The 25,954-nt window shown below is 39.6% G+C and overlaps 1 protein-coding gene across 11 annotated transcripts in view; it reads left to right on the top strand.

Annotated features, from left to right (window-relative positions):
- Window positions 1–3,180: 3,180 nt before the first annotated feature.
- The window catches only part of eya4 (EYA transcriptional coactivator and phosphatase 4), a 59,809-nt gene continuing 37,035 nt past the window's right edge, over window positions 3,181–25,954 (top strand). For all 11 annotated transcript variants that reach the window (XM_051662939.1, XM_051662937.1, XM_051662941.1 and 8 more), the window contains exons 1-2: window positions 3,181–3,547; window positions 10,182–10,253. In XM_051662939.1, coding sequence (XP_051518899.1) covers window positions 10,221–10,253 — 33 coding nt within the window. In that variant the 5' untranslated portion in view covers window positions 3,181–3,547; window positions 10,182–10,220. The remainder of the gene's footprint in view (window positions 3,548–10,181; window positions 10,254–25,954) is intronic.

Here is a 25,954-nt window from a genome sequence, read left to right on the forward strand (position 1 = left end):
TGATTTAGAAAGTAACTTAAAAGTAAAATAAGTAGTGACGTGATAACTGTTTAGATGAAGTAATCAGTAAAGTAATCTGATTACATGTTCAATAAGTGATTAGTTATTTGTAGTGGATTACTCATTTTGAGTAACTTACCCAACACTTGTGGTGACTCATGATTGTCAATTTGCCAAACACCAAGGTAACTTAGGGTGTGCTCACACTAGGCAATCTGTATTGTGCCCGAGCTTGTTTGACCCCTAAAATCCAGTTAGTTTGACTAGTGTGATCACTCCGTACCGTGCCCGGGTACAGTATGCTGAACCGTGCCTTGGCCCACTTGAAGAGGTGGGCTCAGGCACGGTTCAGTTAGCTCACGGTACGCATCTAATGTGATCGCTAAAACATGACATCAGTGATGCGACTGGGCAAAGGGATCATTTTGGTCTACGGCATAGGTGCAGTGTTTACTGGAAATTTGGGCAGACGAGATTATACAGGAACAACTGGATACAACACACAAGAACTCCGAGATATTTGGTAAGATTCACGACTATCTTCACGCTCGTGGATACCAAAGAACCATTGAGCAATGACATGACAAGCTGAAAAACTGCAGGTTTAGTATCTGAAGGTACGGGGATGCACTCCAGTGGTACGATGCTGTTGACATTTAGGCACGTGAGAGGGCCGTGTGTCACCGCGGCCCAAATAAGCCACAAAGTAACGATACATTGATGGACTCCATTGAGCTCTGCGAGAGCGCTTTTCATCCTGTTTTCTTCAAAACAAAAATTACATCGTAATGACGTAAGCATGCTCAGGCCTAGAACGTTAAATGCAATGTGAGTGCAGGCCAGCAGGGGAGTGGGGAGGGATGGACAATTGTGCTTGGGCACAGTACAAGGCAACCGGGTCTAGTGTGAGTACGCCCTTAGTTAATTAGCTGGCCAAGTTTGTTAATATTCAAGTGAAGTTAATAAAAGTTAGTGTATCTTAGGTGTATCTTCATGATTTTATGATGATGGTTTAGCTAGTATAGTACATTCTTTTTCTACATGCCTTTTTTGTCAGGGAGGTCAACTACGTGAGCTATATATCAATATATGACTTATATAATATTTTGTGAATACATTTCCTTTTTAGATACTCTGGGAACTGGGAACTAACCAATCTGTATGTTTGTGTCTGGTGGCAAACACAACTCCTCAGCATATGATGGTAAACTTCTCGCCTTTTTCTCTTTGCTTTCCCTTTTAAGACATGGGATATGTCTTTCCTCTGCTTTACAGTATCAGTGTAAAAAACAGGAGGAAATGCAGTCCTGAAAACTGAAAGATATTATCATCATCAACATAGCGCACTCACTCCAGTGTTTATCCCTCATGCCTTTGCCAACTGAGATATTTGTTTTGTACATTCCTGATTTTGCAGCACCACAGTGGTAAAATTGTTTAAATTTAACCATGCCAACTGGCCTCGGTCGGCACGTTTTTGCAACGAGAACCGTTCGGCCCAATGGTGGTAAAGCAGCTAATTTAGCTATGTCTGGCTGGTCAGGATGCTCAAAAAAACAGAGCAATGTTTTGATTGTGTCACAGTGTTTTACACTTTTTAGAGGAAATCAGCCTTCAAATGGCTTATTTACAGTCACTGAGTTCGTTTACATGCACTTTAAAAGTTCGATTTCAGTCGGACTAAAGCAATAATTCATCTTTTTATAATGTCATGTAAAAGCTTTATTCAGACTGAAATCGTACCAGTCCTGATTTTGCGAAATCGAACTAACAGACCAAGATAACGCGATTTTAGCTCGGCTTCGTCCAGCAACACATTAATCCTCTTTCTTCCTCTCTCTGCCTCATCACATCTTTCTGACATATACAACACATATTATCGGTGAAAGCAGTTAAGTTGTGTTTATGGATATGGTTAATTTGTAGAATGTACACTATGATGCCACTGTCATGCTGTGTACATTCCCTTGCCAAGTACATGTTCAGGTACACCAGCCTTTATCAGTTAATGGTTTGATCACTCATTTCTGCAAATCTTTTTTTCCAGAAATCTGTTGACAGTGAATGGCCGGCGCATCATGGATACAGAATTACTCTCCTGAACTTTCACATTCATTGTACTACGATGGTGGAATAATCTTCCAATTGAATCTGTAAGCACTTAACTCACAACTGTAAAAAACCTTCTCTTTCTGTTTTTACACAGTGTCTTACCTACACTCACTGAGCACTTTATTAGGAACACTATAGTGCTAATAAATTCCCCTATGTGGTCTTCTGCTGTTGGAGCCCATCTGCCTCAAGGTTTGATATATTGTGCATTCTGAGTTGCTACTCTGCTCACTACAATTGTACAGAGTGGTTATCTGAGTTACCGTAGCCTTTCTGTCAGCTCAAACTAATCTGGCTGTTCTCCGTTGACCTCTCTCATCAATGAGGTGTTTCCCTCCGCAGAACTGCCGCTCACTGGATGTTTTTTTATTTTTGGCACCATTCTGAGTAAACTCTAGAGACTGTTGTGTGTAAAAATCCCAGGAGATCAGCAGTTACAGAAATACTCAAACCAGCCCGTCTGGCACCATTAATTATGCCACGTTCAAAATCATTAAGATCACATTTTTCCCCATTTTGAGGTTGGTGTGAACATTAACTGAAGCTCCTGACCAGTATCTGCATGATTTTATTGATTGCACTGCTGCCACATGATTGGCTGATTAGATAATCGCATGAATAAGTAGGTTTACAGGTGTACCTAAACAAGTGGTTGGTGAGTGTATATCACTGTTCTAGCTCATACTTTTGTACTTTTCTGATTCAGAAAATTCTTCTAAATACAAAAAAAAAAAAAAAAATCTATCTATCTAAATGGAAGAGTGCTTAAAGGGATAGTTCACCCAACAACATGGGGGTAAGTAAATAATGATAGAATTTTCATTTTTAGGCTATCACTTTAAATGATCCCAAGACAATCGTTAGAGTTGGTCGTTGTGTGGTTTTAAATAAAACTGAGCTGATCACTCGTACCAATCTATTAATAAGAGTCTTATCCTGGCATCCACGGCCCTTGTGCTGTGCTCCGTTACTGCCTTGGGTGCAAGCCAACAGCAGCACCCCGCATGGCAGCTGCGCGCATGCGCATCATTGAGCGGTCTTGCTCTGTCCCTGCAAAAGGACTTTAATAATGAAGTAGACCACGAAGTGCGCGTGTGCTTACGTAAACTTTAGAAGCGAAAACTGACAAGAAAAAACACTTGTTGCATCTGCACGGCGAGGGCAAGAGAGCGTTTCTCGGAGTTTGGGTTAATAGTGGTGGTCGGTTGGAGCGTTCCGCTCCGGTGCGATCAGCGCAGCTCTCATGAACTTAGGGAGGACTTCACCGCGAGCTCCACTGACAGCGCGTGCACTGACTGGCGCGAGCTGTTCCTCGTGCTTCACGCAGCTCAATCGCTTGAATATTTTTGGATGAGCATGTCAACAGAGTGAATGCAACGACGCTCACGGACCTTCTGGACAGTTTGGAAATCTTAGCACCGCACAGCTCCTAAGAGTAAGTGAAGTGCACATTTTCTATGAATTGCCACAAAAAAGCTCACTGTTATCGCTCTGCGAATACTTTAAAAGGTTTTACTGATGACTGATCTGGCAACGGACAGTGCGTAAAAGCGGTTTGTTGAAGCACCTGCTCAAGCCTGATACTTTCACGTAATTAAAATGTCTAAAAAACGAGAGTGGTAAAAGAGGATAAATCATTTAAAATTTTTAATAATTCGTTCAGCAGTTTCTGCTTTACGTGTTAAGACTCTCTGTGAAATTGTTTAATAAATTATTTTATAGCGCATATGTGTTCACTTTTCTATAAAACACCGGATTTAACTGAATAGGTGATTTTGTTTCCAATGTATTCAGAATAAACTTTTGTGTGGGCATTGGTAACTTTGGTGTTTTTCTGTTGTTCATTTTTTTTTTTTTTTTTTTTTTTTTGCTTTTATTTTATTGTAGACTTCGTTAATGTAAAGAAACGGCAGGTTTTATAACGGTGTCTTCCGAACCATTATGTAGCAGTTTGTCGGGTGATTCCCGTGTCCGTTTGGATCGCGTGCCATGTCCGTTTTCCTATGCACGTGGAGTTTGTGTTTGTATTTGATACAGAGGAAACGGGAATATCATCCCGACATTGAAGCCGCTTCGCTGCGTGTTGGCCACTGGCCGCTTTCTCGCGCTGCCGATACCAGCTCGGGCCTAAACCCGATACCGGAGAAAGAGCCCGGATTAGTTTACACATTTAACACGAAATAATTCACAACACACAGGTCGCTCTGGAGGCTGGTAATAAGATGGAGTGTATTAGCCAACAATTACATAAGAGAACACCAGTGACCTCCTATCTGACCATTTTCAGGCTTCGCTTAGACAAACTTTGTGGGGAAATCCACTGTTACAATAAATGTGAGTGTAGCATATATATATATATATATATATATATATATATATATATATATATATATATATATATATATATATTATGAGGATTTTTAAATGCACAAATTTAAGATGCTTAAGTAGATAATGAGGCTCTTGATGCTTTCTAATAAAAACAAAGTATTTGATTACAAATGAAAGGAATAATCCTGGTTCAATACAAGCTCAGTCGACAGCATTTGTGGCATAATGTTGAGTACCACAAAAATTAGTTTCGACTCGTCCCTCCTTCTCTTAAAAAAGAGAGCAAAAATGGAAGTAAATGGGGATAATTTGTGGAGGGTTTAAAGTCAGAAATGTGATGCTTATAATTTTATATAAGCACTTACATTAAATCGTGTGTTAAAACTAACTTGTGTATTATTAGAGCTGTAAAGCTGTTTAAATGGATGTTTTTGGGGGTTTTAGGGTTTACAGTGGTATGTCGTCATGGCAACAAAGTTGTAAAATTGAATATAACTTTACACGGAAAAGGTTAGTAAGCGATTTTATCATATTAAAATCATGTTAACGTGCATATTGTTTACCTCATGTGGCTGTACTTTTGAAACAGTGAGTATTTTAACATTTATAGATTGGCCCCATTCACTTCCATTGTAAGTGTCTCACTGTTACCCAGATTTTGATTTTGATTTTTTAAAGAAAAGGAGGGGCGGGTCAAAGCAATATTATGCCACAAATACTGTCAATTGAGTTTAACTTGTATTGAACACGGAATATTCCTTTAAGCTCTCTTTAGTAGATTTAACCCTCTGATGCACTAATTAAATAATCAAAAAGAAAAAAATATCCTAATGTTTCTTTTACCTTGGTTTCTTTTCTTTTTTAATTAGTTATACATCTGTCCACTGCAAGTAAACATAATAGTAAATATTCCAGCATTGCCTTTTGTCAGTGTTGTATTTAAGTTGTCATACATAAAAAAAACACAATGACTTATAAAGAGGGTAGGTGGTTTAGATGCAACACCCTTGTTAAAATTTTTTTAAGATGTGTCCACTGTAGTTTTTTAAATATATATATTTCAGAACAGTTATATTTTTAACATTGAAAACTGGTCTTTTTATTATGAGTTTAGTCAAATCTGTAAACAATTGTTAAATAGGCACAAATTTCATTATCATAATATACAAAAAGGGAAGATAACTGTATTTTGATGTATGTGAGCCAAGGACAATAATTTGGGCAATGTCATTAAACCTAATAGGGCCTATAATCTAGGATCTATAAATGGAATAATAAAATCAATGATAATAAAATGAAAAATGAAACAACACTGAATGCATTAAATAAAAAAAAAATCCCTCTTTTCCTCCTATTAAAACCATTTGTTCCTAGGCTGACTTGTTTAGGTATAGGTGGTCTGTTTTGACAATGGCAGGAGTGCTGATGATTTAAAGGGAGGAAAACAAAGCTTTGGCGTATTTGGCTTACCTGTGCGTTGCACTCGTGCCGCGGCTGTGTCGAAACGTGCATAGAATGCTCCACCACTAAACGCTCTGAATGCTTTCATGACAATAGCAGTAAAGCATACTGGCGCGCTTTGTTATTTTGAGAGAGCATGATCTGCTCTAATTGGAGCATTTACAATTCAATGATATTTCATGCTAAGACTGAATCCAAAGTTTTAGTTAGGGAGACAGGAGTTGGATTATTTAAAAATGTATGTGTTGACAGAAGAGCAATACATTTCAACTGTCCTACTTTTAGCATAACAACATCATAACAAACCCATAACATGATTAGAGTAATGTACCTTGTGTTGTTTGGCTGTCCGTCTGTTAACAGTGTGTGTGTGTGTGTGTGTGTGTGTGTGCGTGTGCATGTTCCCACCTGCCAGGAGATAGAATTGTGTGTCGGAGTGTGTGTGGATCTATATGTGTGTATCAGGACAGTAAAGGCTCAGAGGGCACAGAGTGATAACAGTAAAAATCAATGTTGCTCAGCTCATTCCCCTGCCTGAACATTAAAGTCTAGAATTTCAGAACACAGTTTCACCAAGCAAATGAAAAATTCAAATGATCTGCTCTTCAAGCTGTGCCCTTCAACTCTCTCTCTCTCTCTCTCTTTCTCTCTCTCTCTCTCTCTCTCTCTCTCTCTCTCTCTTTCTCTCTCTCTCTCTCTTACTACCACACACATATATATACAGAAGCTTGTAAACATTTCCTTGTGGGGACTTCCAATTCAAATCTATTGTTAGTAAAATATAATTGTAATTTTTATGTCATATCCCTAACGTCACCCTTAAATGCACCATTTAGCTTTTTTAGATTTTAATCAATACTTTATTTGGCCCAATTATGAACCTTTTTTTATTGTGCATACCTTAAAGGAAGGATGAAGCTATTTCTACTTGGTCTGATGCTCCTAAAACATTTAATCAGGTTCATACAGGTTGACTTAAATATACTGTTACCCAAGGACCAAACCATGGTGGGAGGCTGTTGAGGTCACAAATGTAATGACTCTTTTTGGTCCGTAAAATAGTAAAGGTGCTTAATTAATTAACTTTTGGAATAAAGGCTCCAAATGTTATAAAGGCCCAAATAATAATTTTTGGTTTTAAAAAATACACTGTATATACAGTATACATACACTTTTGAAGTAAATGTACACTTTTGAAGTTCACACAGCACATTCGATTAACATCTTATTATATAAATAACAGGCAATGTCCACACTTCCCAAACAGAAACTCACCTGATAGCCTGAACTACACAGTATGGCAAGAACTGAGAAATGAATGTATTGTTAATAGAGAAATGAATTAGATAGTTAATTGAATATCCCGGGTTCAATAATTAAGCTCAATCGACAGCGTTTGTGGCATAATTATTATATATATATATATATATATATATATATATATATATATATATATATATATATATATATATAATGTTGATTACCCCCAAAAAATAATTTTGACTTGCACCTCCTTTTCTTTAAAAAAAGTAAATATCTGGGTTACATTGAGGCACTTACAATTACATTAAAATACTCAGTTTCAAAAGTATAGCCACATGACGTAAACTATATGTGTGTTAGTGTGATCAGATTGCTTCCTAACCTTTTCTATGTAAAGTTATAGCCAATAGACGATGTTATGTCAAAAACCCTAAAATTACTGTAAAAAAATGACGATTTTAACAACTTTACAGATCAATTAATACATGAGTTTTAACACAAAACATTTATGTAAGTGCTTTTATAAAATTATAAGCTTCACATTTCTACCTTTAAACCCTCACTCGATTTTTGCTTTTTGTTTTGTTGTGGTAATCAACCTTATGCCACAAATGCTGAGCTTATCTTGTATTGAACCCGGATTGTTCCCTTAATTATTTAAATGTTATTTATATTTTACAGCCTTGATCAGTGGTTGCCAAGCTCTGTAACCCTTTTCAGATTTTCTCACTCTTTCTACCCCGGGGAGGCCTTTTGTCTTATTGTGTATAGATACAATGAACGATATAGAAAAATAACAGCTCATAGTTCGGAATAACATAAGGGTGGGTAAAAGACAGATTTTTCCATTTTTAATTGAGCTGCTCCTTTTACCGGTGGCTCCTTTTTTGAGCACAATCCTAACAAGGACATACCCAAAATAAAATGGTTGCAGTTCATGAGCCCTGATCTCTTTTGAAAGAAGACACTTAGAAGATTGTTGTCCAAATGTCAGAATTAATTAATGTCATAAAGAAAATAGTTAGAAAAGCACAAATTTATTGTAAATTATTTGCACAATGTAGTCCAAAACACAATGGAGTCAAAGCCACAGGTCTTACCATGTTTAAGTTCTAATCTTAAAGTGATAACTCTTCTACTTTGAGTTTATGGATCATTTTCTAAGACAATGCCAAGTGAATTGTCTAAAGGACAATTTCGAAAACTAGTTAGATAACCACATTGATTCAATTAATTCACTGGTGTGCCTACATTATGTTTGTCATATCCCTGATGAAAACTGCTGTGATAATGTTTTTACATTCACAATTACGAATGACATTACAAATCACGTACACATGACATATTTTCAATTCAGAATGGCAAATGTCGCCAAAAGGTGAGTAGTTTGCATTCTTGGAGTCGGTCTGTACAACATTTCTATCGTAAAATAGTGGGCAAATATCGCATGTTTAGTTAGATACTTCTTACATGGCACAAATATTCTTAGTGTGAACTGCTGAATTTGCTGATGCCTAGCACTAGAATAATCTACTATGCTCCCGTTTAGTTTCTATGAAAATAAGTCCCGCCTTCTTTGATTTGATTGGTCTGATCTTAAATGTTGACAAGCGGTGTTACAAACCACTGAGCATGCTACATTTTTTAGTTTTTTTTAAACAATTCTGTAATCCCTGCAACAAATTTAGACAATTTGACAGCAGTGCACGATGTCCAATAATTAGATATTATTGGACATATCTAATTATTGAAGGGGACACGTCCCTCTCATTGTCTATTGTGGTTATGGCCTTATGGCCCTGCTGTAAAATTAGATGTCACCACATGTAGCATTTTTTTAGGTTACCTAACAGAACTATTTTACAGTTTATTCAACTGAGGACATTAGCAAAATTTAGCAAAGCAAAACAAATTGAATGTTAAAATTAAACTATGTTGCAGGCAGATTTGTAAACCACGGGTCTGGTACCTGCTGCTGGAGGACTGAGAATAAACCTATTCTCCTCATCCAAAGGCTTTCAAGGTCTTTCAAAGAGTTTTTGAATAAGAGTGCTCTTCATTACGGAGGCCTCTGGAGATTTCAAAGCAATTTAAAGACAGGCATGGATGGAAAGAAAGAAATAAAGATGTAGGAGGGGGAGGTTAAAGTCACAGTCTCAACCAAAGGTAATGGTTAGATGCATGGCCGTAACCACCTAGACCCACCAGTATTCAAATTAGGGATTAACCGGGGGGCCTGGGTAGCTCAGCGTGCAAAGACGCTAACTGCCATCCCTGGAGTCGCTAGTTCGAATCCAGGGCGTGCTGAGTGACTCCAGCCAGGTCTCCTAAGCACCTGGTTGCTAGGGTGGGTAGTCATGTTGGGGTAACCTCTTCATGGTTGCTATAATGTGGTTCGCTCTCGTTGGGGCGCATGGTGAGTTGTGCGTGGATGTCGCGCAGAATGGCGTGGGCCTCCACACATGCTTTATCTCCGCGGTAACATGCTCAACAAGCCAAGTGATAAGATGCGCAGATTGACGTCTCAGATGCAGAGGTAACTGAGATTCATCCTCCACCACCCGGATTGAGGCGAGTCACTATGCCACCACGAGAACTTAGAAGCGCATTGGGAATTGGGCATTCCAAATTGGAAAAAAAAAGGGGAGAAAATGTTGACCGATCTAGGTTTTTTCAATGGTTGGTTGTTAAATTAATATATGTGATTACATCCGTGGTTAGATATGCTAAGTGACTCCTGCCATACTAGCACCACCATGACCTGAACAGTTTGTCTCTTTGTGTGTATGTGTACATTTCTCTCTGCCCATTGTTTAATGTTTACTTCTGTAAATTATATTTATTTCAGACTTGTTGGCTATGATACAGTGAAGTTACCAGACTTCTTCCTTCTCCTCCTACACACATTTACACTCAGACACAAAGGGAGAGAGATAGAACAGAGAGAGAGGAATGCCTATGCATTGTATTTTGCTTATGGCAATTTTAAAGCATCCTTGATTCTTAATTTGCAGGTATCTGGACTGTAGTTGTGGGCAGTGGAAGTTCAACTGATGGAGAATACACAGGAGCTGAATGAGCAGAGCGTAAGTGAACTACAAAAGCTGTTTTTGTGAAAAAATATAGCTTCATTGTATCTGTCTGAAGATGATCTAAATGTCTTTTTTCTTTGTGGATTTAGCATCACTCAACACATTTCTAAAGCAAATTCATTCTGAATGCAGTATCATTTGAGGTTTGTCTGTATAGAGTGTGCATTGCTGTACTGTATGTTTGGATATGTCTGCAAAAAATATCATTATTTGACAAATTTTATCATAAATGAAAAGTTTAATTGTGTGTTTGTGTGTATGAATGAGTGTGTATGTGGAGAGGCCACCCAGGTGTGTATTGAGCAGTGTTAGGTCTTTAATACTCAACAGATGTTAGCTGAAGTGTCGAGCACAGTAGCCATATGGCCACCACAAGTCTGAACAGTGTCACACACATGCACACATAGAGACTCAGTACAATACACTAACGTTGCTCACTGCAGAAACAATTTCAGCCAAGTGTAAGTGTGTTATGAGACCGTACTCAGTGTCAATTCTTTCTTTCGTTCTTTCATTCTTTCTTTCTTTCTTTCTTTCTTTCTTTCTCCTGCAAAAAAGAAATAAATTTAATCAGTCTTGCATTTGAGTTGCCACATTGACATATTAGATTTTTGCTGTTTTTTCCTTTTTTATTTTGTGTATGTCTATCTCAGTGCTTAGGAAAAGATAGACAGGCATCCATAATCCATACGAGGAAAGATACTGATCTGGGGGTGTCTGGGGTAATGGAGGGAGTGGAAGAGGGGAATTAAGGTGTGGGTGGAGGGGGTATTTTGTGACTCAGGGGATCAATGCTTTTGGATGTTAAGGAAAAATAGCAGAGGAGTAAAATTAAAAGGGGGGTGTAGCTGCAGCCTTTTCCTCTGGCGCAGTCTGTGCCCCAGAGCACAGACCACAGACAGAGAGAGAGGACTCAGGTTACACACTCTCTCTCACACACACTCAAACACACACACACCTAAAGAGAGGGAGAAAGAGGCAAAGAAAAGGCAAACAGAAAACAGGGCATTACAGTCACCTTACATTCACATATTTACAGCTCCCTGATTAACTCGAATAACCACAAAAAAACTAAGAAGATTACAAGTGAGCCGCATTAATGTGTTGAAAGCTACTGAGCTGTTCACATAGAATCACATTACTAAATCTACATTTTTGCAAAAGGATTTTCATTGTATGTATCAAGGCAGTTTCCTGGTGAAATAAACACTGAACAAGGCCTGTTCACACCAAATCTGTGACGATTTTGCGAGACAAACTTCCAACGGAAGGTCTATTCACACCAAGTCCGTAATAAATGAAACTAAACACTATTTCACCCCTGTACAGAAAGCGGCACTGTTGCTGTTATACAAACATATTTATACTAGTTTCCAGCATTCAGCTGTCAATGCTAGATATTAATATATTGAACGCTGTTAAAGCATTTATTTACCTAATTTGGCATAACTGTTTCATTATGTTCTTTCCATGGTGTTGATGCATTTTGAGGAGTATATAATCTGTGTTTTCTTATGCAAGTGACATGAGTAAAGAGCACTATTGCATAAATATATGTCCTATATTTGCACTTGTGTTTTGCTACGAGTATATTCCAAACGGACTCCCAAAGCCAACTTCTGTTTTTATAATGCCTGGATAATATAAGACAAGGTACAGTGAAATAAATACATGTTGAATAATGTTAATTAAGAATAACATGTTGTAACAGATGTTCATATTTGGATCAAAATGAGGAAGCGGGAGATGGCTTCAGCAAACCACGTGAATTTATTTACACACTGTGAATGCAACTCAAACAAAAATAACGCTTTTCAGCGGCCAACGTAAAACTGCTGCTTTTCAGCCAGACAATGAAGCTTCCATAACACACACACTGTGCTCAGGCTCCTCTCTTCCTCTTTCAGAGGACTGGGCCATCTTTTATCTCCCCCAACTCTCACTGTGAACATAGAAACGGTAATTAGCCACAATTAATCTCAGGTGGATGACCTTACCGCTTTCTCTCTCCCCAGACGGGCGCTTAACTACGCTCTCACCTCCACATAACCCCACCGCCCGACTCAGGACGGGGAACCATCCAGACTGCCCACTCCCACCCCTCTTTTTAGTGAGATCAGTCTGCGGGCTGGTGACGTCCGAATAATTAGGCACAAACCTTCGATAAAAGCCGACCAGCCCCAAAAACTGTCTCACCTCCTTTTTGGTCTTAGGTCTCGGGCAGGTCGCAATTGCTGCGGTTTTATCAATTTGTGGTCGCACCTGCCCATGCCCCAAGTGGAACCCCACTCCATGGTTTTAGTAGGTTGAGGTGGTAAATTTGACAAGCCCCGCCCCTATCCATTCGCACTACTTCATAGTCAACTTCCCCAACTCGCCGTGTGACCTCAAATGGCCCTTGCCACTTCGTGAGTAATTTAGAGCTTAATGTGGGCAGCAATACAAGTACTATATCTCCCTGTGCAAACTCCCGTAGCCGAGCTCCCCTGTTATACAGCTGGGACTGATGTTCTTGCGCCTGTAGCAACTTCTCCTGTGATAGATGACCCAGTGTGTGGAGTTTTGCTCTAGGGTCAAGAAAGTATTGAATTTCATTTTTGCTTTGTGAAGATCCCTCCTCCCAGTTTTCCTTCATGACGTCTAACACGCCACGGGGCTTACGCCCATATAACAGTTAAAATGGGGAAAACCCCGTGGAGGCTTGCGGGACCTCTCGCTCTGCAGATAACAGGGGTTTGAGTCACTTATGCCAATTTTTAAGGTTTTATTAAATTGTTCGACCAAGCCGTCCGTTTGTGGATGGAACACGCTTGTCCGAATGGACTTAATACCTAATAATTTGTACAGCTTGCGTAGTATACATGACATGAAAGTAGTGCCCTGATCAGTGAGGATTTCTTTTGGAATCCCCACTCGGGAGAAAATTTTGAAGAGTGCCTCCACAACACTACGTGCTGAGATGTTGCAAAGAGGCACTGCTTCCGGGTATCGTGTTGCATAGTCCACCAGAACCGACACAAAGCGATGCCCGTGTGCTGACCGTTCTAATAGCCTGACGAGGTCCATGCCAACTCAGTGAACATTCAGTGAACATTTCACCTTGGACCTGCCGCGATATGTGTAAGGAGCCACATAATATTATTGGCAACAACTTACAGCCACTTAATTTTCATGAGATATGGCTGGTTAGAATATTTAAACATCTTCTACACTGTGAACAGAAAAAGTATATTGCTTTATTGTAAAGCAAGCGCCTTGTAATGCTTGTCTGTAATTTGCACCTGTTGCTTGTGTTTAACACTGTAAATTGACTCACTTCATTTGCCAAATTTACAGTAATACACATTTCTTGCAATTTGTAGAAGGTACACACATAAATGAAGCACCACATAAATGAGTCCAGACAATGGTTTTCCATAAGCCATTAAAATACTCATCACATTTTACAGTTTAGTAAACAGGTATACAGTGATGCTTACACTCTCTCAGATTGACATTATAAGATTAGGATATTTAGATTAGAGAATGTTTTTGCATTTTAGTATGAATGTTGTGTATTTGAGTGCATGTGTTGAGTTTGATTATACTAACTTGAAGTATCCGCTCTCTTTGAATCCGTTTTAGCTGTCAAAACAAGCTGCTGGTTTGATTAGACAGTATTCATTTTAGAATCATTGCATACTAGTAATATATGTTGTTGGTGTTTTTAGAATTGTGTGGATGTATTGGAGTTTGTTGACATACAACAAAACACTGATAACTATCAAAAGTTGACTCATTATAAAAACCTGTTTTTTGAGGTTTACATGAAAATCAATAAAAGAAATCGCAAGAAAAGCACTTTTACGTGATGACAGATATAGGCGTTTAGTTACAAAGTGAAATCAGGATAATGGGCAAAAGTCTAGGTGTGTCCATCAGGGTTTGCTTAAATCATATATAATCTTTTCCTAAAAAAGAAAGTGTTTACATGACCTCACATGGCTTATTAAAGGGATAGTTCAATCCAAACAAAAAAGAAAATGTCATCAATTACTCACCCTCATGTTGTTCCAAACCAATTTGTATTACTTTCTCCTGTGGTACACAAAAGGAGAGGTTAGGTCACTTTCATTGCATCTTTTATTCTATACAATAGCAGTGAATGGTGACTGAGGATGAAACAGGTTTTGAACAATAAGATGGTGAGTAAATTTTTTGGGGGAAAATATCCATTTAAGCATAATTGATGTCTGTGATTAATAAAATTATCCGACAGTTGACCACCTGATCGTGAAAACTATAACATGCACTAATGTTATGTATTACGGTACATGTGTGAAGTTTAGGGTTGAGACCTGGCTGACAGCTTCGGGTCCAGCCTAAGCACATTATTTAACAAGCACATCGACATCTGGGAAGCAGTTTATAATTTAATTAAATGCTCATGAAACCTGGCCTTTCGTTAATGAGATTAATTTAAATAATTAATGAAAAGCTGACACAAGCACAAGAACTCATAAATAATTAAGCAGCATTTTTTCTGCTGCAATCAAAGGGGAAGGGAGCACTTTAATGCTAGAGTGCTTTTTATATTAAGTTTCAGCTCATTTTTTAAGATGAACACACACACACACACACACACACATACACACACACACACACACTCCAATACAAATGTAGGGAGACTAATGTGTGTAAACACTCTGGTTGCTGTATAAAGATAGCTGAATCAATGAGCTAGTGCAAGAGAGAACAGTGTTGCTCACGTAGTTGCACACACAATCATTCAAAGCTGTGATGGTGTGTCTGGCTATAGGGCTTGGCCCGGTGTCCAGTTTCCCACTGACCCCTTTCCTCTGGCGGAGCACACAATTCTTACTCCATACACAATATGGAAACGGACCAGTCCAACACGAGTTTGATAGTTTAACAAGTTTTTACGTGTACCTGATTGATCAAAAACAGATTTCTTTTTAAGGCTGCTGTATGACTATGAATACTTAATTTATTTTTATACAAATTATGTGTAGTGAATAATAAACTGTTATAAACAACAGAATAGGTTGCAAAGAGCAATTGAATTGCTATTAAATTTCCTCTCATGTGAAGTTGAAGTTGAAATTTATTGGCCAAGTATGACTACTTTATGGGGAATTTTTTATGTATTGCCCACAACATTAAACAACAAAATATGCACACATCAGATGCAACATATACAATTCACTGTATAACACGATTAGTGATTGACCAATATGGGTTAAACAATGACAATCTAATGACAATTTATACTTGGTAAAACAATACAATGACAGCAAAAATTACTGAAATGAAATGAACATTTATTTTACAAAATATTTATTCCAAATTCAGTAAAACTCTTGACATAAGGGGGAACTAACACTTCTGTTAATCGCCATGGGGAACACGGTTTTCAGCTGATGCCAACAATTCATGGCTGATAAATCAGTCTATCCCTAAACATGATACACTTTAGGCCTACCCAATATACAAAGCAATAAAATAGCAAAATAAATAGTGTTAGCAAATTAATAGTATTACCCAAAAAATGTGTGACAGTATGTGACAAAGTGACAATCATACTGTGTATTTGTATATGCGTTTTATAAGCTTAATCTTGAGGAAACAGCATGATAGAAATAGTTTAGAAATTAGGAAATGGAATGGCATTAAATGTTTTTTTTTTATGTGTCTTTATGCTTTTGCTCATTCTAATTTTAGTTGCAAATTCTTTTCAATGTCCTTGGGGACTTTTCATCTTTTCAAAAAATAAAACAATGTAAGCCACGGTTACCTCACAACACTTAATTTATAATTTAATTAGAATAATTTTTATAATTGTATTTTTTTATCACACATATACAGTGAAATTCTTTTTTTTTTTTTTTCACATATCCCAGCTAAGCTGGGGTCAGAGTACAGGGTCAGCCATGATATGGTGCCCCTGGAGCAGATAGGGTCAAGGGCCTTGCTCAAGGGCCCAACAGTGGCATCTTGGCAGTGCTGGGGCTTGAACCCCCAACCTTCTGAGCAGTAACCCAGAGCCTTAACTGCTGAGCCACCACTGCCCCCTAAACTTACTTATTTTACTCATTTTAAACACCAATAGTTCTAAACATGAATAACTAATGTTGGCATTATATTCATTCATTTTCTGTTATAGCATAATTTCATGTACAGCTGCTTTGAAACAACGCCTGTTGTGAAAGCGCTATATAAATAAATTTGACTTGACCTGATCGGAAGACACTGAAAAACACTGCTGCTAGACATGCTGTGTGTTCGTGTGTGTGTGTGTGTGTGTGTGTGTGTGTGTGTGTGTGCGTACTTAGCTATAGTTTGGGGACTAAATTGCCTCAAAAACTGAGCTAAATCTGGCAATACCTCCCTTTGGGGAGATTCATAAATGTCCTAAATTAGTAAATCGATTAATTAGCAAATACTTTTTTCTAATTCGAATTTTGGTTAATCCTCAAATTTAAATCTATAAATAAATAAAAATGTAGGGATAGGTTTATGTTTTGGGTTAGTCTAAAGTATTTATAATTAGCTTTATATAAAAGCTAATTTTAAGTCTCGTTTAAAAACTCATTTGTATAGACTTGCTTTTACTACTATGTGAATGTGTTGTTTTGTGTTTTACTGTGTGTTTTTGATTTTATGTTTTGTGAAGCACTTTGTGATAAATTGCTAAGTTATTATTATTATTAATATTTTAAAAACAATAGAAGTCTATGGCATCTCCCCATTTAGATATTTAGATTAGACATTTAGTAAATGTGTGTGTATATTACAGCCATTTGCCCAGTCACAAACTCTCTGCACTTTTCTGTTTCCTTTTTCTTCTACTCTCTTCCTCCCTTTTTTGCATTCCCCTACCTTTAGAGAAGAGTGTTTCAGGGAGGGGACACATCAGATAATCTTACACCTCCCAGGGGCATATGCTGGTATGTGTGTGTGTTGGGGAGAAGAAGGGTGGGGGGGCGCAGGTAACAATGTATTTTACATGAAAGGAAGAGTATAATGTTACAGAGCTGATAACTATAATACTGAAAGCATGAAAAAAGAACAAGAAAAAGGGGACTGTTTTCTGTGTGTGTGTGTGTGTGTGTGTGTGTGGGCAGGTTTAAGTGGTTTACGAGGACTTTTTTTTAGGTTACAAACTGGTAATTACAAGGGTATTATGCTGTAAATGTGGTTTATGAGGACATTTCTAGTGTCCCCATAATTCAAATCGCTTAAAAAACATACTAAACGATGTTTTATTGAAAATGTAAAAATGCAGAATGTTTTTTGTGAGGGTTAGGTTTAGGGGTAGGGTTAGGGGATAGAATCTATAGTTCGTACAGTATAAAATCATTATGTCTATGGGGAGTCCTCATAATGATAGCTTCACCAACATGTGTGTGTGTGTGCACCTCTGTACCCATAAGCAGGCCACAGAATGCTCTGCAAATTTCTGCAGAATTGAAACACCCATCATTGCAAAGTTCTACACATCCCCACCCCTTCCATTTTTGTTTATAAAATATTCTGGCAAATGTAATGATGCTTTCAGCTATCGATTAATGTGCATTACTTTCAGCTCCGTTTAACACATTTTATCATGTTTAAAAACACATTTTATAATTAGAATTCCACAGCTTTTTCCCAAAACACAGAAAGGTCTTATTCATGAAACAGAACGAGCAGAACAAATTTCTGTGTAAATACTTCATTAATCCATTCTTATGTAAATCGTAAATCATTGATTGATGATGTAAGAATGGTTTTAAGAACAATTTATCCTTAAATGTGTTGTTTGTGTTTCATGAATGAGGTCAAAATTGCCCAAAATAGTCCTCGATGTGCCTATCGATGTGTGTTTGAAGCTTACCTACAGTATGTACTGTATGTATGTTAGAATCTTGCAGAAAGACAGAAATCAGAATTTGTATACTTACACAGTATGTGAACCGTTTCCCCTCTTTGTTCGTTGCTTTTCGAACCGTCTGCCAAAGCATTACCAATTTCACTACATAAATCTGTATACAGCATACAGTTAAAAAGTCTTAGATCAACTCTGTCCACCAGCAGGCCTCATTCTGAGTTGGAGCCTGCTGGACTGCTCTCAAATGATCTATTAACCGCTCTAAGAGCACAGATGCTGTGGGACAAGGAAGTAGTTACAGTCCTACTGTCAGAGAGAGATTTACTGTAGGCTTAGAGCACCACACGATCTGCCCTTCATCACCTGCTGTCCCTGAATGTGTCAGGCTAAATTGAGGAGACCATATTGGGTGTGTCCCTATACTCAGCACAAATAAGACCCCAGAAACTGAGAGATAATCTTTAAACCACAGGCAATTTTTCAGAGAAGAACGTTAATGTTCCAAGGTGATCTCATTCAATTGGAAGAGCATGTGTGCAGCAGGGGTGTTTTCTCTAAGGAGGCAAGGGAGGCAGTGTCCCCTCAAAAAAAATTTGCATGAGAAAAAAAATCGACAGCACAAAGATAAAACACAGTCATCATTATGAAAGATGCATTCAAATAATGTGTAAAGCACAAATTTTTCTGTCCAATATTTAGTAGTAATAACTGAAAGATCCATGAAATATTCTTGTTACTGTTTAAAAAAAAAAAAATTTTAAGCATAAACTTGATGAGACTTTAATGTGACTTGGTTTTAATAAATAGCATGTTAATATAAGCATATAAAAAATATTTTGAGCATGGCCATAGTAACGCCAGGATCATAAGTTTGATTCCCAGAGAATGTGTGTACTGATGTTGCTTTGGATAAAAGTGTCTTCCAAATGCTTAAATGCATTACTATTGGTTGCTTGTTGATAGTGAAAGGTAAATGGTGTTTCATAAAAAAAAATATCCAGAAACCATCTTCAAATGGAACTGGAACATGGACATTGGACTTAAAAAACCCAAACACAGAGAAGGGACTTTGCCTCCTCACTTCAGGCATCCATTGCACACCATTGATGAGCAGTGTACTGTAAATGTGTGTGAGAGTGTGTGTTTTAACCTGAATATAAGATTAGGTGACATTATTCAGTGACAGCTCCATACTCCAAACATTCTCCCAAAAACCACACGCTACATCTGACACACACATGTATATGTGCATGTGCACTTACAGGTATGTGTGTGTTTTTAATTAAGAGCCCAGATGACAACGAGCAGTGTACGTTGGGAGGGGTGAACTGTGTGAATTGATTATGAGAAGTTTATAGACATTTTGAATTTTGGCACTCTTTGATCCTTCCATTCATTCTACACTGTGTTTACATAATTCAGCAGCAGAGAAATGCATTAACAATGTGAAACAAATATCTTATATGAATTTGAGTGCAGTATGCAGCCTATATAAGATGCTAGACAGAATGCACTGTTTAAATCGGTAAAGAAAGAAAGAAAGAACAAAAAAGTTAAAGAGAAAAAGAAAGAGATTTGGAGTTGACCACAGGACAAATTCAAAGAGAGAAGTCGCCATGGTTTTATGAACTCAATATTAAAACAGATTGAGCGTGACAGAAAGAAAGAAGCAAGATACTGTTTACTGCCAGAGAAACATGGGGAATAGCTTTATTACTTTGTATATTACTAAAGAGAGAAGATTGTGGAGTCTATAAAGCATATTATTTTGAAATCAGTCCATTAAGGCCATGTCCACACGAAAGTGTTTTCGTTTAAAAGTGTATTAATTTTGCTACGTTTTGGCCTTATGTCCACACTGAGACAGCTTTTTTGTCCAGCGAAAACAGAGCTTATCGAAAATGGTCTTCCAAGTGGATACATTTTAAAATGCCGTCTTCGTGTAGTCTGGATAGGGAAAACAGAGACATTCGAAAACAATGACGTATTTTTTGACATGTAATTCAAACATGTGATCCATTCAACCCAAAACAAACAAGATGGCGGTCCATGTTGTCGCGGCGTTGTTGTGCTTGCTATTCACTTTGATAGCATTGTTAAAAATACTATACAGAATTTTGTCTGCTCAGTGACCACACAATAACCTATTTTCTGCCAATTTTTTTTAGAACATGAGAGAGGTTGATAGCAAAAATAACCTTCAAAATGTGCACTTATGTCATACTTTTGTCAATGACATGACAGAAAATGTCTCAGGTTACACACGTAACATCGGTTCCCTGAGATGAAGGGAAAGAGACATTGCTGTAAGCACTATGGGGAAGTGTCCTTACACGACCTTGTTGAAACCCTTATACAAATGCAGTTAATTAACAGAGGTTCGGGAGGAGCATGTTAATTTTAATCTGATAAATCACAGCCCCTGAGCAGGAGTATATAAGCTGCTGCTTACCTGCTTCCTGTGACAACTCTCCTGACATGAGAGTCTTTCTGGCATTCGGTTCCGCCCATTGCCCACGAACAGACCCAGGTAGTCGGATCATCAGATGCAACTTCGCTGCAAAGCATTCGGCTCCACCAGAACAGCTATTCCATCCAAACAATCTCGTTATTCAACAGAAGCTGCCACAGCAGCTCTTTTGCTTTTAGCAGTATTGACAGCTACCATGTTAAGTGTAATATTTGTTTACCCTGTCTTTCTTTCTATGATCAATTCGCCAAAGCAGTTTATAGTGTGAAGCTGCTTCTGCAAACTGGCTGCTCTGGCTCTTTAAAAATGTGAAACAGCTCTCTACGACTGCTCTCTTATCTAAACTTTCCACCCGGAAAGCAGAGCAAGCTGCCTCCGCGAACAGGCGTCATTCCGGCTTCATGCCATTTGATTTCCGTTTTTATTTGAAAGCGAGAGAAACAAAGGTTAACTATTCAATCCAACCACCATTTCAACCCCCAGCATTTTTATTCAGGTTCTACCGCACAGGTGATGCCTCATTACCTCACCGCAGCTTGTTTAGGGCGTACTCTTTCTAGCGATTGTTCATCTTATTTTTTCTTTTTTTTCTTCTTTTTTTTTTCTTTTCTCCACTTTTTCTCCCCAATTTGGAATGCCCAATTCCCAGTGCACTCTAAATCCTCGTGGTGACTCACCTCAATCCAGGTGGCGGAGGACGAATCCCAGCTGCCTCCGCATCTGAGACACACGCATCTTATCACGTGGCTTGTTGAGCGCGTTACCGTGGAGACATAGCATGCATGTGCGTACGTGGGCACGTGTATGTGCATATATATATTTAAATAGACGTCCTCCCATTTGAATCGCAGCATAGCCCTCTCAATCAAATGCCACACAAGCTCATCCATGTCCTCGTATCATGGCCTTTTCCCTTCGAGGCGATCAATGGGCTTTCCGTTTCAGACACAGAGTGGCCCCTGTTTGAATGCACGCTGGGCTTACCTGTTCGAATGCCGTGAGCTCTCTCTCTCTATAGAGCAGTCTCCCTTTCGAATCACAGTGTGAGCCCTCCCTTTCGAACGCAGCACGAACCAACTCTCGTTCTCATTTTCCCCGTTCGATTGCCTGCTGGGCTTTCCCGTTCGAATGCCGTGAGCTCTCTTTCTCCATAGAAGCAGCCTCCCATTCAAATCGCAGTGTGAGCCCTGCCTTTCGAACGCAGCGCGAGCCAACTCTCATTCTCACCTTCCCCTTTCGAATGCATGCTGGGCTTACCCGTTCAAACGCCATGAGCTAAACCTCTCTCTCTTTAGAACAGTCTCCCGTTTCAGCCCTCCCTTTCGAACACAGCATGAGCCAACTATTCTCTAGATTCATTATCTAAATAAGTCCGGGGGGGTAATCAGGACTCTAGACAAGTCTCGAGCTCCGAGCCCTCCAGTATACGGACAGCAAGCCAAATACATTTACTGCTTCGACACAAGATTACATTAACATACGAACTACTGAATCATGCCAATCCTTTGATTGGCAATGGTGTCTGAGCCCCACCCCTTTAGGCACACATTAGGCCTATATAAGCGGGTGCTCAGTCACCATTTCTTTCAAATTTTCTGAATGAGGGTCAAGAGTGAGTCACTCGATATGAAACTCTGAAGTAGTAGTGCGGCCAGCTTTGGCAGTGTCTCTTTCCTTCATCTCAGGGAGCCGAGGTTTCATGTGTAACTAGAGATGTTCCCTATCGAGTCAGTTCACTCAACTTTGCAGTAAGCACTATGAGGAACGGAATCCCATCACACTGCACTTCGTGACATTACACTTCCAGAGTTATAACACTAAATAGAGATATTATAAGGAGTCACAGGCCACAGGCCGATAACTTATAAGTCATATTAAAGTGTATATGAATAGTTCCACATGGCGGATGCCAAATGGATATGAATGCGGTCTGGAATTTATACTGGAATTTCATACTCAGTACAGTTTATTAACCCTCTCACAACATAGTTGGAAAAGTAGGTTTATTTCTTATGGGAGTACTTATTGAAAGAGCATGACACTGCAGTCCTGCAGGATGGTGACCAACATGAGAATACCGCAAGTGAATAACCCTCATGGTGAGCCAGGAGGGAGCATTTAGAATGGATATATGAACTATATAGTCATATAGTATGAATTAATCCCTTCACGAGCCTAGTCGGGAAGGAAGTTTTATTACAATGAAAGTACTTATGACTTTATGGGAAATTTACAATTGTCTGTATGCAGGTGGTTGTGTAAAATGATGGGGAAGCCCGTACTTAAAAAGCGCACATGTTTGTTTGGGCAACAGGCAGTTCAACAGCACGTAATCAGGTCGGTTGTGTTAATTATAGTCGGTAGCCCACCCATAATAAGGGCTTGGGCTCACCCACTTGAATATAAGAAGCACTCTATACATATAGGACTTGTGAGGAGATGAACGCCACGTCCAGGTTATAAAATCTTGCGAACGTGTTTTGCGAGGACCGTCCTGCTGCCAAACATATGTCCTGTAAGGACACACCATTTGTGCACACCCATGAAAAGGCCATACCTCTAGTTGAATGCACTTCGACGCCAATAGTGCAATTCGTGCCCTGTGATTCATAAGCGAGGGCTTCAACGATCGAGTGAGAGAGCCTTTGTTTGGAGACGGACATTCCTTTCGTGCATTCTCCATAACAAATAAAGATATGATCCGACAGCCTAAGCTGATGGTTGCGCTCAACACATGTATGCAGTGCCCTCACCGGGCGTAACATATGCATAGATTGCTCTTCATCCGAATTAAATGGTGGAAAAAAGAAGGCTTGCAAATGAACCACCTGAGCCCTGAAGAGTGTTGATAAAACCTTAGGCACGTAGTCTTTTATAGTTGTAATGTGTTTAATTGACAAGCCATCCTCCAGTGTTCATCACAGACTGAGCCAATTCTGGCTCGTCCAATGTGCTCCATTCAGAGGCCACACGTAGAGGTTCCACAGCTCTGGCTGGGGATGCCAAATCGTGCCTTGTGCTTGAAAGAGAAGGTATCTTCTCAGCGGTATTTCCCATAGAGGGCTGTCTAGTGTTTCTATCATCTCTGGAAACCAGGACTGATCGGCACAATTAACAGAACTGATTCCATGTCCTTTAGGACTTTGCTGATGATAGAATGAAGGAGGCGCACCAGGGGAAATGCATACTTGCATTTTGCCAGCCATTTGTGAGTCAATGCGTCCATGCCCAGCGGGGCTTGAGACATGGAGTACAAAGGGGACAGTGGGTGTTCTCCGAGGCGAATAGGTCAACTTCCACTTTGCAGAATATTTCCCAAATCCTCATCACTGTCTGATGATGAAGTCTCCATTCCCCTGGTAATGCTTCCTGGTGTGACAACAGATCCGCTCCTAAATTCAGATGTGTCACACACAATGAGAGGAGATGACGCCCGCTCCATTGGAGGAGGCGTTTTGTCATGCTCATTAATTGTGGCTATTGGAGTCCACCTTGGTGATTTATGGATGCCATTACTGTTGTGTTATACGAACGAATCAGCACGTGTTGATTCACAATGTTGGAATGAAAAGCTCTCAAAGCTAGAAAGACAGCCAGTAGTTCTAGGTGATTGATGAGCCACGTCCAGTCCATGTGCCGAAAGTCGGGCGTCCATCGCAATGTGCATGCGCCCGAGGCACCAGGCGTGGTATGGAACATGCCGCTTGAGCCAGTACTGGAGAGGTCTAACAGGTCTAATGTGTAACAGACCTAACGGTATGATGGAAGATGCTGCCGCTATAAAATCCAGAAATCTCTGAGATGAATTCAGTGGCAATGTATTCCCCAGTTTTAACTGAAACAGACACCGAAGAATGGTCTGTATGCACTTGTTCGTGAGGTGCGCACGCATGCTCACGGAGTCGAGATGAATCACTAAAAAGGAGATTTGCTGGCTGGGGGAAAGTGTGCTTTTCGCCCAGCTGACATTCAGACCCAGATTTTTCAGATAGTAGTAGCAAGATACAAAGTAGCAAGTATCTGTGTTTGCTCAGTAGTGCCTCTGATTGGGCTAGTAGTAACCAATCGTCAAGGTAATTCAAAACACACACACTGTTAATTTTCAATGGGGCGAGCGCCACATCAATACATTTCGTGAACGTGCGGGGAGCCAGAGACAGACCGAAAGGAAGGACTTTGAATTGATACACTGTTCCCTCGAACGCGAATCTCAAAAACCACTTGTGATGCAGTGCAATTGGTACATGAAAATACGTGTCCATCAGATCTATTGATGCAAACCAGTCCTGAGGATGGATGTGCAATAAGATCTGTTTCTGAGTTAACATTTTTAATGGGCGCTTCGCGAGTGCATGATTCAAACATCTCAGATCTAGAATGGGCCGAAGCCCACCATCTTTTTTTGGAACGAGAGAACAGCTGCAAACCCCGCTGTGTGTCGCAGTCTGGGACAGTCTCTATCGCGTTTTTTGTGAGGAGACTGTGAATCTCTGCATGAAACACCGGTGAATCCTGTAGTAGGACCACAGATTGCAAAACCCCAGTGAAGTGGGGTGACCGGCATACAAACTGAATTGTATAGTGTGCTCAATAGTTTTTAGCACCCAGTCTGACACGCCCGTGAGGACTCGCCACCCGTCCATGCAGCGGGACAGTGGGTTTATTGATTCACTTGATGTAAGCGATAAAGCGCTGCTCACCATAGGGAAGTGGTTGAGTATAACGTGCAGGGTTTATGATACATGAAGGGAAAATGGCCCTTTTCCCAAGAATGTGTGAATGTCCCGTGTTTGTGCAACGGGCACTTTTTTCTCTTTTGTGAGAACAATCTCTGTTTGAGTAATACACACAGAAGCAACATTTTAAACAATGTCCCGTTCCCGATGAACAGTATTGGGGAAGAGTGGAGAAACACTCTGTGCCTAGCAACCGGGCCAATTTGGTTGCTTAGGAGACCTGGCTGGAGTCAATCAGCATGCCCTGGATTCGAACTCGCGACTCCGCGGGTGGTAGTCAGCGTCAATACTCTCTGACCTACCTAGGCCCCAGTAGAAAGTGTTTTAATGCTTGAGATTGCTTTTGCGCCATGATGAAGCGCTCTGAAAAGCTTTTTTTGGCATAGTCAAAGAGACCGTCGGGTGACACCAGGGTGTCAAGGAAGGCGGCTTTCTCTGCGTCAAGCATCGTCATGAGAGTTAGCCAATTATGCCGATCCAAAACCCTCAGGTTGCTCATCGTTTTGCATCGTTTGGAAGTTCAGGAGGCTCGCAGGGCTTGTGCCAGCACGAGATCCTCGTCTAAGACTTCCAGCTCAACCTCACTGCCCTACCGTGCCTCCTCATGTGGTCCTTCGGG

The sequence above is a fragment of the Myxocyprinus asiaticus genome, chromosome 29, assembly GCF_019703515.2.
Source record: "Myxocyprinus asiaticus isolate MX2 ecotype Aquarium Trade chromosome 29, UBuf_Myxa_2, whole genome shotgun sequence".
NCBI classification, from domain to species: domain Eukaryota; kingdom Metazoa; phylum Chordata; class Actinopteri; order Cypriniformes; family Catostomidae; genus Myxocyprinus; species Myxocyprinus asiaticus.